This window comes from Eublepharis macularius, chromosome 15 (assembly GCF_028583425.1).
Source record: "Eublepharis macularius isolate TG4126 chromosome 15, MPM_Emac_v1.0, whole genome shotgun sequence".
NCBI lineage: Eukaryota > Metazoa > Chordata > Lepidosauria > Squamata > Eublepharidae > Eublepharis > Eublepharis macularius.
In genome coordinates, this window is record NC_072804.1 from 37646547 (window position 1) to 37661161 (window position 14615).

General features: G+C 46.7%; 1 protein-coding gene across 1 annotated transcript; it reads right to left on the reverse strand.

The window, feature by feature from the left end:
* Positions 1 to 297: 297 nt before the first annotated feature.
* TMEM54 (transmembrane protein 54) lies at positions 298 to 12212 on the reverse strand. Its single transcript, XM_054999644.1, has 6 exons — positions 12062 to 12212; positions 6645 to 6838; positions 5801 to 5860; positions 4064 to 4252; positions 2782 to 2916; positions 298 to 1487 (listed from the first exon to the last, which is right to left on the reverse strand). The coding sequence occupies exons 1-6, from the start codon at positions 12072 to 12074 to the stop codon at positions 1404 to 1406; spliced, it is 675 nt and encodes a 224-aa protein (XP_054855619.1). The 5' UTR covers positions 12075 to 12212; the 3' UTR covers positions 298 to 1403.
* Between the last annotated feature and the right edge of the window lie 2403 nt (positions 12213 to 14615).

A 14615-nucleotide genomic window follows, 5' to 3' on the forward strand; every position in this document is an offset into this window, starting at 1 on the left:
TCCTATCGGTGTTATTTATAGAAGGCCACAAGGGGACCACACACACAATAATTTTTGATCAAGATGGGCAGCCACATTCGTCTGTAGCAGTAGAAAAGAGCAAGAGTCCAGTAGTCCAGTAGCACCTATAAGACTAACAAAATTGATGGTAGGGTATGAGCTTTTGTGATGGTAGGGTATGAGCTTTTGTGAGTCATAGCTCACTTCAGATATCTTGGTATCTGAAGAAGTGAGCTTTGATTCATGAAAGCTCATACCCTACCATATATTTTGTTAGTCTTATAGGTGCTACTGGACTCTTGCTCCTTGCAACCCTTTTTGAGAGCCCCCGTTTTTCACCTCCACCAACAGGCATGATTAACCTTCAACATTACCAGTATTCCATGCAAATGAGTAGTCAGAAACTACAGTGGGGGGACTGGCAAGTAGAGGCCCTTCAAGCCTCACTGGGTACCCTGAGAGATGCTGCCTCTCCGGCCACTCTCCGCCTAAAGGTGTGGAGCTTCAGCAATAGGGGCTGGCTTGCTACTAGCATCCTTAAGCAATTACAGATTCTGAGCTGCAAGCCCGCTGCCACTTAATCAATTTGCTCATTCAGTGCAAATTGATTAGTGTACTTCCAAAGCCTCAATACAGGTGCCCTTTTGAGATACTGAAGACGAGGCAGAGTGCTTCACAATTCCACAAACAAAGATCAGTCTTTATCAGAATGAAAGGCTGGCTTGGTTGTTTCCTGTTCTCTCTTAAACAAATTCCAGGCCAAAACCAACTCTCTCCTATTAAAATGTGCACCCTCTAGTTAGTTGATCCATCTACTGCTTGCAGATGTACAATGTGAGCTCCTTACCCCGCCCCCTCCTCGGCAGGCCTCCAGGCAAGCCAGCCCAGGAGCCGTCATCACCTTGTGGGACCTTTTCTACCTCAGAAAGAGTTGAGAGCCTCCTTGGCCCAGCAGTCCGGAGACGGCATAGCAGCTGCTTAATCCACCCATCCCTGGAGTGCATGTTGGGGGAGGAATTGTGGGGTTTGTTTCTTTTTCAGACCTTCAAAATAAAGGGTGGGTTTTTTTTGTTCTCAGTGCAACGGCCTGCACAGACATTTCAGATGCTCAGTAAGGGCAAAGTTCAGAAGCGCCCGCAGCTGGGCATAGCTGATCTCTTTGTTCTTGGGAAAGAGTTGCTTGAAATAGATTTTGCAGCGCCAGCCTCTGCATATTGATTATAGCAGGAAAGGGTTTCGGCATCTGGGGAGGGAGGCTGCTGGCCCAGCTGGGCTTGAAGCCACACCCACAGCTTAGACCGAGCGGGCCATCTGCCCCGCCGGACTTGGAATGGCGAGAGAGGTCAAGCCGGGAGGTGGCACAGAAGAGTCTGTCCGGTACAGTCAACAGCCCGTCGCTGCCACTAGAGCCACACGGTCTCCACTTGATCTCGACTCAAGAGATCGCAGACTTCTCGGTTCTCAGCTGTGACGAGCTGTAGTGAAACCTGGAAAGTAGAAGTATGGCAATTAGCATGGGGAAGCCACCAGAAGACCCTATGTGCATGGAGGACAGATATCCCCTCTCTAGACAGTTGAGGAGTTGACTATGGGTGGCATTGTGGCTTCTTTTTTTAGCCAAAACTGATTCCCTGGGTAGTTTTCAATACAATCGACAATATACAACACTACAAACGTCATTAGAATATTATTGAAAGGAGCTGGGGGAATGTTTCACTGAGACCCAGCATGGTATAGTGGCTAGGACTGATGGAGTAGGATCTGGGCAACCCAGGTTCGATTCCCCACTGTGCCGTGGAAGTTTGCTGGGAGACCTTGGGCCAGTCACACACCCTCAGCCTACCCTCATAGGATTGTTGTGAGGATAAAATGGAGAAAAGGAAAATGATGTAAGCTGCTCCCCATTCTGAAGAAAGATGGGGTATAAATGAAGTAAAATAAAAACAATAATAATAATAATAAAAGCAATGTGGGAATAAATCCTCGCTAAGACACTGGAACAAGTCCTGTTGATAACGGCCCATTTTCATAAGGGGCATGCCATAGAAAAATGTCTCTTGGTGAAGCTGGGATAGCAGGGGTGGAGAGCTGTACTGCGCTGGAGTCTGGTCCCTCTTCCTCTTGATAACCTCCCCTTGGGGCTGAGCCCAGGGGAATACACAGAGAGCCCGATGGGCTGCGGAATTGTGCCAGAAACCACAGGGCACCCCACTCCATTTTATTGGAAAGGATTAGCCCTCCCAAGCCTTAATTTCCCCCAGGATCACACAAGGCCATGGAGCAGCCAGCACCTTTACATCCTGCATTCAGCAACGTTGCAGTGCCCCCAAGGGGTTGAAAGTTTAGCGAAGCCGTTGGATGGCTGTTTCTGTTGTATTTTGCAAATTAGGTAAGGCCACAATTAATGAGATGCAAATTACAAGTCAGTTGCTTAATTGCTGATTATTGGAAATTAGGTCAAATTATTCAGAAGTGTTTCAAAGGCCTCCGAGGGCATGGAACTAAATTTGAATACTGGATGAGAAATTCATACATTTGCGATTGAGGATTTTCAAGGTCAGTCCACCCAGCGGCATGGAAGGTGCCATCTTCTGGGAAACCAGTTTGGGTTGGGGGAGCTGGGGTTCCACCTAATTTTTTTCTTGCAGGTGAAATCTGGAGAACGGAAGAAGCAAATTCTATAGGGAAACCTTTGGGGGGGGCTGGGGAGGCACCACAAAATCTCCATGGCCCAAGGGGGCAAGAACCCTAATGAGCGGACCAGGATTTAGAAAGTCTTACATTTTTCTTGCGAGTTCTTCTGCGGCAGAGCCTCAGGTTCAAGATTGCTAGCAGGATCAGGAAGCATCGGATGCTGAAGATGATCTCTATAGAATCCAGGAGGAGTGAAAGACCCCAAAGACACAGTGTGGAGCTCTGCAGGAAGAAGAAAGGAGATGAGGGCAGATGACCCCCTGAGCACATGAACACCTAAAGGTGCCTTCTGCTGAATCAGACCCTTGGTCCCCCAAAGTCAGTATTGGCAGTGGCCCTCCAGGGTCTCAAGTGGAGGTCTTTCACATCTCCTACTGCCTGGCCTTTTTAACTGGAGATGCCAGCGATTGAACCTGGGACCTGCATGCAAAGCAGAGGCTCTTCCACTGAGCTGCAGCCCCTCCCCAAAATGCTGATGCTACACATAACTGCCACATACTGAATCAAGCTATCAATCCATCAAGGTCAGTCCTGTCTATTCAGACTAGCAGCAGCCCTCCAGGGCCTCAGGCTGAGGTCTTTCACATCACCTTCACTGTAGCACAGTGGTTAAGTAGTTGGGTTGCGTATCAGCACTCTGCGGGTTCAAGTCCCACTCCTGCCATAAGCTCAGCAGGTGGCCTTGGAGAAGCCACCCCTCTCAGCCTCAGCTCCCCAGCTGTGTTGTGGGGATAATAATAACCCTAATTTGTTCACTGCTCTGAGTGGGGCACTGATCTGTCTAGAAGCACAGTTGTTATTAACTGGAGATGCTAGGAATTGAACCTGAGATGATCTGCATCAAAAGCAGAGGCTTTTCCATGGAGTCAGGGCCCCTCCACTTGCTGGGCTTGAACCAGAGAATTATAGAAATGAAAGGGACCATGGGATCATCTCATTCATTGTCCCCGGCACCAAACCCAAAGCATGGTCTCTTGCCCTCCATAGATCAACCTACATCCCCAAGCCAAATGGTGTCACTATTTCATGGTATGAAACACTGGTGAAGCTCAGCCTCTGGCATCATTGGTGCCCTGTCTCAACTGTGCCCCCCCAAGAAACCTCCATGATGTGCTGAGCTTCCTTGGCAGACAAATTGGCATTAAAAGGGTTCCTGGAGGGAGGAAAGTTGGAAACCACACCCCTGACCCTGACCCATGGCTGGAGATACAGTGGAAATCTTATTGACCCTTGGAATGAGAATGGGAAAAGGAAAGCGATTTCACAGCCACCCTGGGGAGCTTGTTCTGCTGCTTCTCTCCAGAGCTTTCTTGTGGCAGGAATCCTGCCCAAACACGCACGCACGCACGTGCACACACACACCACTTACATAGACTCGGGTAGGGTCAAAGGGGCACTCGTGCACAATCTGGATGAAGTCCACGTCGGCAAAAGTGCACAAGGCCAGCAGGGCATGCCCGTTGTTAACAAACGTGAGAACGATGGAGACCGCCAGCCCCACTGCGCAGAACAAGGAGAGGAAGGCGCTGCTGATGCTAAGGGAGAAGACCACCCATCTCTGCAACAGAGAGAACATTTTGTGTACCATTTAGAAAGGAAACAAGCACAGCTGCCTAGAACCAGGGGGCAAATAGAGGGCCAACTGTCCAACGGCTTGCACCAAAAGATATAATATGGGGGAAGGATAATGCATGGAAAGATCTGAGAGCTGGAATATCCCAGAGCTATTCCTTGGATTCTCAAGGGTTCTCTGAAATGTACAAAACTGGTCTGTAGCAGTTAAAGCAAACCTGGGAGAGAGGGCAGGGAGAAAGAGTTAGAGGGGGCCTAACCCCTCTCTTTGCCTGTTCTGCATCTGCAGGAGTTTTTTTCTTTTCTTTTTTTTAATACAGGAGGGCTTTCAAATGTGATGCTCCCAGTTGCATGGATGTTTGGGAAAGATCACAATCAAAGCACCTTGGGAATCACAAGGAAGGGAAGGCATGCGTTTTTGCAAGTTCCACTCATGTTAGTACCATGTTCCTTGCTTCAGCCATCCCCCGCCTTGACTGCCATTTCTCCATCACCCACACATACCATCAGAGAGCTTTTTTTAAAAAAAATCCTGATTTTAAGCTATAACAATATGTCAGATATCAAATGTAACTGATATTTCACTGTAGCTTAAAATTGCCAGTTGACCTGTAGCTATAGTTTATCACCTACAGTTGTTTAGGCACCAGGCTTTTAACGAAGAGGGAATTTTTTTTTCTGTTTTATGGTCTGTTGCTAGCCTAAAGTCTGTTCCATGGATATTTTTAAGCTGCTCAATGGTCATTCTATGTCATACCCGAGCTTGATTTTAATACCGATCATTTCTGTTGTTGATGATGGATTTATGGTATTGTCTTACTTGCAAGCCACTTCATACAAGTCTATGGAAATCTGGCATATAAAGACTAAATAAATATATATATATAACTCTCTGGTGGCATGCGGGAGGGGCACAGCAACCGTTGGGGTCTAGGGGAAAGAAAGTGCTGCAAACCCTACTGTACAGACACTTGGCATTGACAGCAGCAACGCAGGAAATGCAAAAAATTGTCATATGAATGCAGCCATGAAGAGCAAATCACCTGTTAGTGTTGATCTTGCAGTAAAAGGTACTGAAGCCTTGAATAAAACCTATCAAAATTGCTTGGAGGTGTGTATTTACTTGGCTCCAAGATTCACATATCTGACTTGCTATCAAATCTCGGAACATTATTCTACGGTTATATAAGGGTCACAACACAGAAACCACCCAATGATGGGTGAGGCTGTCTGTATTGCTTGGGCTGCAGCCACCAAGACATTTTACACCCCTTAAACTTTCCCTTTTATCATCATCTGCTGCGAACAGGGCAGGTAACAGAGCTGCCAAGCACTTCAGATGGGCAACCTTTTGGCAACCTTGGAAGGAAAAGACAAAAGGGGATTTCCAGCTTCAAACTCAAAATCAAATTGCCAACCATTGAAGAGGGGCAAACAGCTGAAAACCTGGAATGACCTTTCCATTCTGGGGAAAAAATTATCTCCTGCCACTGAGATTTTTGCTCCAGGAAGCCATGAACATGAAGAGCCTTACCAGGGGTTTCCTGGATATGTATCTGGAGAGCACAATGCCTGCTATTCCGCAAGAGATTGTCTGCAGAGGGAACACAAATGTTGAAAAAGAAAGAAGCAACACCAGATTGTGAGACAAAGGCAAACTGAATGTTGCAGTAAGAGCATATCCAGTGCCTTCAGTTTGCATCAATTAACTCTGCACATGTTATTTCTGATCCAAGAAATTAAAAAAAAGAACATGGAATCCAGCCTGATGAACACTTCTGGTGAGCTTGAAAGTTTGCACAATGTTTTGTATCAATCCGGCTGGTCCTTGTAAACGGTATCAAACGGATTTACTCATTTTTGAATTTTGAATGGATCGACCTGGCCAATGGGCAATAGGGCCAGCTGCTCTGGTCTTATGCTGGCAGGGACCCCAAGCACCCACAACAACCCTCCTGAAGGAATGGGGGAAAGAAGCAGAGCAGGCTCCTACCGCCATTCATGCCTGCAGCTCGGGCGACTGGCTTCCAGTGGCAGCTTCTGCCCATCTCAATGGGGTGGGGAGCAGTGGAGTGGCCATGATTCTGGGGCCCCATCCTGCCCAAGCCTCAGAATCCCTAAGACCATTCCTGAGAAGAGACTTCACTGGGGTAGGCGCTAGCCATGCTCCTGATGACTCCAGTGTCTGATTAACTTTATCCGTGGATGCAGCCGGTTTGTTTTATCAGAGCTAAACATGATCCTATCCTAGCTTGTGCCCAGAGTTCTCTTGGCTTGGTCCTGCAAGGTGACCAGGCTTAAGCACTGGCTTCGAGACCCATTGTCCCTTCCACCCCAGCTCCTTCTTTCAGCATTCAAGTTTAAAAAAAAATGTTTACCAAGATGGCTGAGGTCACCGAAATGATGTTGGAGATGGCATACTGCAGGGAGATGGCATCCTGAGGGTTGGCGATGTGGCGCAGCACAGTTCCGTGAACCAAAGCACTGACAATGAAGTTCAGGTGGCCGATGACTATCAGGATGAGTCCCGTTTTCATCAAGAGCTTCTGGATGCCACTGGGGTCCAGATGATCTGAAGCAAGCGAAGTATTTGTGTTTGTTTCTGGATTGCACACAGTTGACAAGCCCCCCCTCCCCCAAACCCGGACCCAGGCAGGTAGTCTTTCAAAGTACTGTAAAACAAAATGTAGCTGTGAGAATATTAAAGCCAATACATCGAATCCACATGAAAGCTTTACATCTCCCATGGTGGCCATGCCGGGAGGTGGCAGCTCCAGGAACCCTTTTGATCAGCTGCCACAGCATGCACTGATTTGGTTGTCAGAATTCTTTTGGCTCGCATCCTGTGGATCCATATCCTCCCCTCCTATGCCCATGGTGGGAGACAGCAGAACCCTAAGTATGACATAAGGAGGTACACAGCACTTGCTCTGTGGATGGGAGATCCCTGGGTTAAATTCATGACATACCCCAGTTAAAAGGATATAAAGTGTCAGCAAAAACCTCATGCCACCTCAGACTTTGGTCAGTGGCTGCCAGTCAGAGACAGTGCTAGATTCAAGTCCAGCCGCACTTTAAAGACCCACAAGATTTTAATGGTATAAGCATTCAAGAATCAATGCTCCCTTGTATCTGACAAAGGGAGCTTTGACTCTCAAAAGCTTATAGCCTGGATTCCTTGTTGGTTTTTAAGCAAGCAGCTATTGGACTTGGATCTTGCTCTTCTACTGCAGACTAATACAGCTACCCACCTGAAACAGTCAGCGATAGCAATCCTAAAAACACTTTCCTAGGAGTAAGCCCTGTTGAATGAAATGGGATTGCTTGGCTAGGATTGCTCCCAGAGCAGACTGGACTAGATGGACTAATGGTTATGGAGCATCTTCCCTGGATGTGGCCTTCCAAGATTCAACCATGTGGAAAATTGTGGGGAATGACAAAACATTTTTTTTTAAATTCCTGTAATGTACAGTGCAGCTTTAACATACTACTGTTACATCGTTTTATAAATGGCTTGCATTTTTAAGCATGCTTTTTAAAAAGTATTGTCATTTTGTAGTTTGTAAAAAATGGGGTCTATTATGTTGCAGAGATACAGGTGAAAATTAAGTATTAAAAAGATAAACATTACTAAAATCAAGGTTAAAGCAACATCTTTATTCTCCCCAGTCACAAATGTTTATTATTAGTAGTTATTAATTATTTTTATTATTATTCTGTTTCTCTCACAAGATTCTTGACATAACTGGGATAAGGAATTATAAGTAGCTTGCATACTGAGAAATGCTAGAGCCATGCTTATATATCTTTGATGCAGCTCATTGCGGGGCGGGGAGTGCTTGCAGCTCCTTAAAAACTAACCAATGGTTTTGTCGGCCCATGCTTTTGGGGACCACCACAGGCCCACGTTGTCTTCTGCCCAGAGGAAACCTGTGTGGCTTTAAGGGGCCACAAGATCCTGTTATGATGTCAGAGCCGATTCTGCCTCCAGAGTGTGCGGTGAGGATTTGTGGGAAGGGCAGGAGGCCAAGGGTTAGAGGGGTCAAAGCAACCCAAAGCCTGCGGGAATGCATTCTCTGCATTCCCCCCTGCAGTTCACAGAGCTACGCCCCCCACTCTACTCCTGTTCCCCTATTTGTGCTTGTTTGCTAGGGCAAAGGGGAGAAGGGGACTGAGATCTCTTTCAGGCTGCAGAAGTGGGGGTTCCTATACCATCCCGAGGGTTGCAGGGAGGTTGGGAAATTCCTGGCGATTTGTGGGGTGGAGCAAGGGCGAGGACATGCTTTGGGGAGGAGCACCCTCCATAGCAGCCATTTTCCCCAGGAGAGCTGATCTCTGTCACCTGGAGAAGAGTTGTTGTTCTGGGAGACCTCCAGCCACCACCTGGAGGTTGGCAACTCTAGGGGAAGTGGCAGTTCTTCACATGTATGATCACCAGCAGGCTTGGTGTAAAAGGGTCCTGCCCCTTGAATAGAAGCTTAATGTGTGAAAACTAACAGCCTAGGCTTTTCATGGCAGGGAGGTAAATGATACCACTTGGTAAAGAATATCCCATTAAACAGGACTCCCCCCCCTCCAGACAGCTGGCAACCCTATTCACAAGCAGAGTGCCTAGCCACACCCTGCCAGAGGGGGCTTGAGTCTGGCACCTGGCAATGCCAGGCCTCGGCCTTCCTGTAGAAGGGGATTCTGGCTAGCTAGGGAAAGGATCCCTCAGCTATGCTGGGAAAGAAAACATTTGGAGCGACGAGTGCAGGGGCCAACCAACTCAGAGTATTTGTAAGTACTGAGATGACGAGATGACAACTATCCCCAGGGGTTTTTGGTTCCCAGAAGTATACTGCCTCTGAACATGGAGGTTCTCTTTTATTATCACAGCTGTTAGCCACCAGAAACATCTTTATCAGCAGCCTTGGAGAGCCAATACTGGACTAGATCCAGCGGAGTTAGCCGTGTTAGTCTGTAGTAACAAAATAGTAGAGTTCAGTAGCACCTTTTAAGACTAACCAACTTTACTGTAGCATAAGCTTTTGAGAACTGTGGTTCTCGAAAGCTTATGCTACAGTCAAGTTGGTTAGTCTTAATACTGGACTAGTAAGTAAAACCCTTTTCACCTTCATCAGTCTCCCTAATCCCTAACTAAAACCATCTTCTGTTTGATTTAAATATGGTGTTGGTGAGGCAAGAGCACACCCTGTGGGTCTTGGGCCACAAAGAGTACCTCATATAAACTTGGTAAATCAGCACACCTGCCATGAAGCCACTTTGCACAGGTAGCAAGCCCTGTTTCCAGGAGATGCCATGCAAGGACAAAAATCCCATAGTTAAGTGGTTTTGCCTTGCTGGAATTGCATTTCAAATTTGAGGCATACATGCAGATGAATGAAGCAGCATGATGTGCTGTCCCCATTTCAGAGCACAAGTGGAGAAGCAAAGGGGCATTGCATTATCAACTGGCCCCCCTCTATTAAAACCTCCCTGCAAACAGAAAACCAGCACAGGCAGCAAAGAAAGAGGGTAAAAGCATGCTGTGCTAGCTTTCTATTTGCAGGGAGGCTTTCGTGCAAAACTGGAATCCATCACCTGCAGTGTGCAGCAACGCTATCCATTCTCATATACATGTGAGGCAGCCCTTAGCCAGGCCTTTCCAATGATTAGCATGATACAACATTGTGGCAATGGAGTCTAGATATTAAGTATGTGTTGTGTGCTAAAGTTTTGCAGAGCCCAACTGGGTGCACAGTTGAGTGGGAGGAGCAGGAAACTTTTCACTTCTTTTTCCTGACACTGTCTTTTGATGGAGCAATCAACCTGGATTTGGCCCTTCCACAAACCCAGGAGAGAGAGTTTCACAGCAAGCTGCATCCAGTGGGTTTATAGGGTTCCTTGGAGCATATTGACTCAAGAGTTATAAGGAAGTCCTCTGCAAATTGAAATTTCCTTTAAAACAAGCCTGTTTCTTTAAAGATTAACCACTTGTTAAACAGCAAATACCTGGTGGGGTCATCTTCCTGTAAGCACATCTCAAAGTCTGCAGACAATCAGCTGCTTGGTGGGGAGGGAGTACTTGGGACAGGAAGGTACTAGCAATTTATACTCTCTTTGCTGCCAGGTCAGCATGCAGAGGAAGAGATGCTGTTCAAAAACCTGTTCTAGCAAGTAAATAGATGGTAGACTTTGTGGGCAGGATATCGCCCAGGCAGCTCCAGCTCTTCCTGCCCTTCCCATTGTCATTCCCCTGACTGTGAAAATTTAGATTGTATGTTCCTTGCAGTCAGAGACCCGTCTTTTCTTTCTCGCTTTTCCCCTTCGTTTTGCTCATCTGTGAAGCATCTTTTCATCACTAACATGGTGCAAATATTTTTCATAACCATCACCACAACATCCCTCCAGGTTCTATGCCTGCTGATTCCTAGAGCAGAAGGAGAAGCTGGCAGTTTGTTATGCCACTGACTTACCAGACAGTCTTGGGCAAGTCACTTCCTCCAGCATTAGCACTTTCCTTCATCTGTTACAGCATACCTTTTCCATCTTTGAGTCAAATAATCCCACTGCCTGTCCTCTACCTCCCCTTCCCCATCTCCAATCCATGTGAAAGTTGAAGCAGATTAAGTGAACAGAGCACTCAATGACCCAATACCTCCTTTTTCAGTTTATGAGTGAATGCATCCCAGTTTGTGCCAACAGCAGAGAAGAGAGGCATATTACATCTCAATATAATCTATGGACTCTCACCATAGCTAGTATTTTTGTCTGCATGCATGAACACAGCCTCATTCTTTCAAACGCCAACATTCTTGGAACTCCAACTGTCAGATTCTAGACTGGTCATGAAATATTCATACAAAGTCTACACACTTCATTGACCAAATTGGTGCCATTATGTCAACCAAGCATAGCAATCCTGTGACTCTGGCTCTTGAGAGAAAGGGGTCGGCAAATAAAAGACAAAGCTATCAAAGTCTCAAACCAACACACAGTGCCAGGGTTCAACCCCCCTGAAAAATGCACTTTGGGAGCTGCAAGCTTCCCAGTCCTAGAAGAATGGGGCTGGAGCACTGTGGCGACTCTGTGGTGGGAAAGACACTCTGCACATGCTCAATGAGAAAGACATTTCACATGTGCTCAACTGTGCCTGTTTTTTTTTATTCCTTGACCTCCTGCAGGCCCTAGTTCCACCATCACAGGTGCCAGTGAGTGCTTGTCCCTTAGTGAAAGCTCAGGTCTAATGCAAAACCTTTGCTGCCCCTTGATGGGATCGACCCGTCTCGAAAAGCAATGCACTTCAGCCTGCTGAAAAAGCACCCTGTGATGGCTGGGTCAGGAGTGCCCCAAGGCTGAAAGGCAATCAGACACACGTGGGGAAGAGGAGAGGTCTGAAAATGGCTACTGGCCCCATAGTTAAAGGAAACGGGCACATCCAGAGGCAGTACACCTCTGAATAACATCAGGAGGTAGCATCAGGGCATGGCCTTGGCATCTACTGCCCTATTTGTTGGCCCTCCAGAGCAACTAGTTGGCCAGTGTGTGAGACAGGAAGCTGGACTGGATGGGCCACTGATCTGATCCAGCAAGGAACCTTTTGGCGCTCTTGCATTCTTATCCCTCGCAAAGTCTCAGGCCACACTGAGACACATCTCAGACTGCACAGGATTGCTCCAGCATCATCTTCCAGACAGATCCACATCTCCTTAGGATAAGCTTTTTGCATCACAAACTGCAACCCCTTGGTGAGGAAGGTCATTTGGGGCCTTGCTCGCCCATTGTCTTTAACCTCAGAGAGGAGCCCACTCACCCAGCCGACACATCTTGGCAGTTTTGGATCAGACCAGAATCCTTGTCCCTGCAGTTTGTTGGAGCAGACAGCCTTGCTGCTCCCCGCCCAGCCACAGATTTTGATTTCGTGCTCTTCCGCGGTAGTGCCTGTTCCCCTGCAGCAGCCTTCCTACTCCTCCCACAGACAGCAGCAATTTGAAATCAGCTCTTCCTGTTTGACCAGCTCCTCAGGCCCCAGAACAAAAGGCCAAACTCCACCTTCTCCTTCCCCCAGGAAATGTGATTCACCTACCAAACCCCACCCTCTCCAGTCCTCCTGAGCTCTTTGCTCCAGTCTCTCCTTATTTGCTAGCCAGGTGTGTCAGTTGGACCTGACTTGCCAGGAGCCAATTGCTCTTTGGATCTAAATTTCTTAGCCAGCCGCTGTATTCCTTTATCAGCGAGTTTTAATGTTTACTCCACAGATGATAACATTAATGTGCATTCCAAAATCACTGAAAAACAACGTGGTGTCATTCCTGAACAGTAATTTGTCTATCTTTACATGCACCAAAATTTTGCTATCTATCTGATATGCAGAAAATATGATGTACTTTTCCAAGGTATCATATAAATACAATGTCCAGTAAGGAAACTGCCCATTCAACGACTACTAAAAGCAAAATGTTCTAAAATGCCAAAAGAGCAGCACTATGTAAAAATGGTTGCTCCTCATTCAAGAACGGGAGGGCCAAAGCTCAAAACTAAAACATGCAAGGATTTGGAATTTTTTCCAGTAAAATATGCATTGCAATTACTAGTGAGAGCTGCAGGCCAATGCAGCAGAACAGCACGTCGGAGGGGTAAGTGAGACAGTTTCATAGGGCCAAGTTGATAGCGCCTCTTATCAAAATAGTTGGGAAAGATTAATTGTACAAGAATTTCATACTCCTCATTTTCCCACCTGGAACGACGTTCCAGGATAGATTCGAATCTTTGGTGCATTTGTGAAAAAGTGCTACTGAAGATTTGGGTTTTGTAATGTATATGCACAAATGGGCATGGTAGAACAGGCACAAAAACAAAAGATGTGATCATCTTAGAAGGCAACATCAGCTACCCCCCACCCACCCCCACCCCCCGGTTTACTTGCACCTCCTCAAGGCTTTCCTTTGCTTGTCAGCTTGGAAAACTCTGTCCTGATTAAAACCCTAACTGTCTGACATCTTTCTTTATTCCTGACCCCATGGGATTTAGCCCCCACTCCTCCAATAGGCAGGTGTTGCCTGCATTCTAGTTTCTAGGATTATCAGCGATCCATCACCCCTGATTAAATAAATGGCCTATAAAAAAACTTCTAAAAGATGCCATTTTGCCTATCAGAAAACAGAAATCCAGCCTCAGAAACATAATCCTGGAAGGGATTGATGAGCCTATTTGCATCAATTTACTGATGTTTTATCTGGTTTTAAATTAATATGTTTATGTTATATTACATGTGTTGTGCTCCGCTCTGAGCCCGTTCGCAGGGAGAGTGGATTAGAAATGCAATTATTATTAATAATAATAATAGTCAAAATCCACTATCCAGAAGATCAGCCAGCCAACCAACTCCCTACACAAGACTAACCAAAGAAAAACAACATAAATACACACAGCCGAGAATCATGGCCTCGTGCAATTAGATCTCATAATTCTACATATTTTTTCAGAATGATGGACATATAATCCTCAGTGTAGGTCAACAGCTTTTCTAGGGTTATGGATGGTATTGCCAAGCTCCAGAAAATATCCAGGAAGTCCATCAAGGAAGACTGTGGTGGGCCCAGAAGGATGTTCACATGCCACAATATATTTATCCTGTCTTCCTCTCTGTCCAAACGCCCAGTGCTAGTTTGTTACTATCAGAGGATGGATCTCTTGGCTTGTGGAGGGTTGGCCTGGTCCAGCCTGTCTGGTAGCTTCTGGAGCATGGCCAGATAACAGCATTCTGATTGGTTTTGCGCTGTGCTTCTAAACCAGAAGTCAGGGAGAAAGGCATGGGAATGGATGGTGTTGGTGCTGGTCGCTTGCCTGGAACTGTAGTTCTTTGCACGGCCTGCAGAGCATTTACACTGATGGGCCTTACGGCTATGCAGAATAGTGATTAGGAAATGTCTAAAGCTAGCTTTTCAAGGGAAAAATCTCCCCTTTAGAACTATAGATCAAACTGTGCTTGCCTGAGGGGGCGGGGAAGAGATGCACCTTCCTTCCAAATGTAAAGGCACTCTGCAGCAAGCTCAAGACTCCCAATGCAGAAAAAATGAGCAGAAAAAAATGCTCAGATGGCCACTCAAAAAGCAGGCACCGCTAAACAACCTGCATTAACTCCTTTGCGGTCCTCCGTGGCTCAAACTAATGGGTGTGGACTAGCAAACTGATCTAAGAGGAGACAGGTACTTCTAAGAGAATGGTGGGCACTGCTGTACCGAACAATGCATCTGCTTTGGCTCAGACATTAAGGGCGCTGCACCTTGCAATGAGGACATACAGGGCCCAGGGGGCTGCTCGCAGAGCCCAGGGTTTGAGTCCTCTGCTGAAGGCCAAGGACGTGG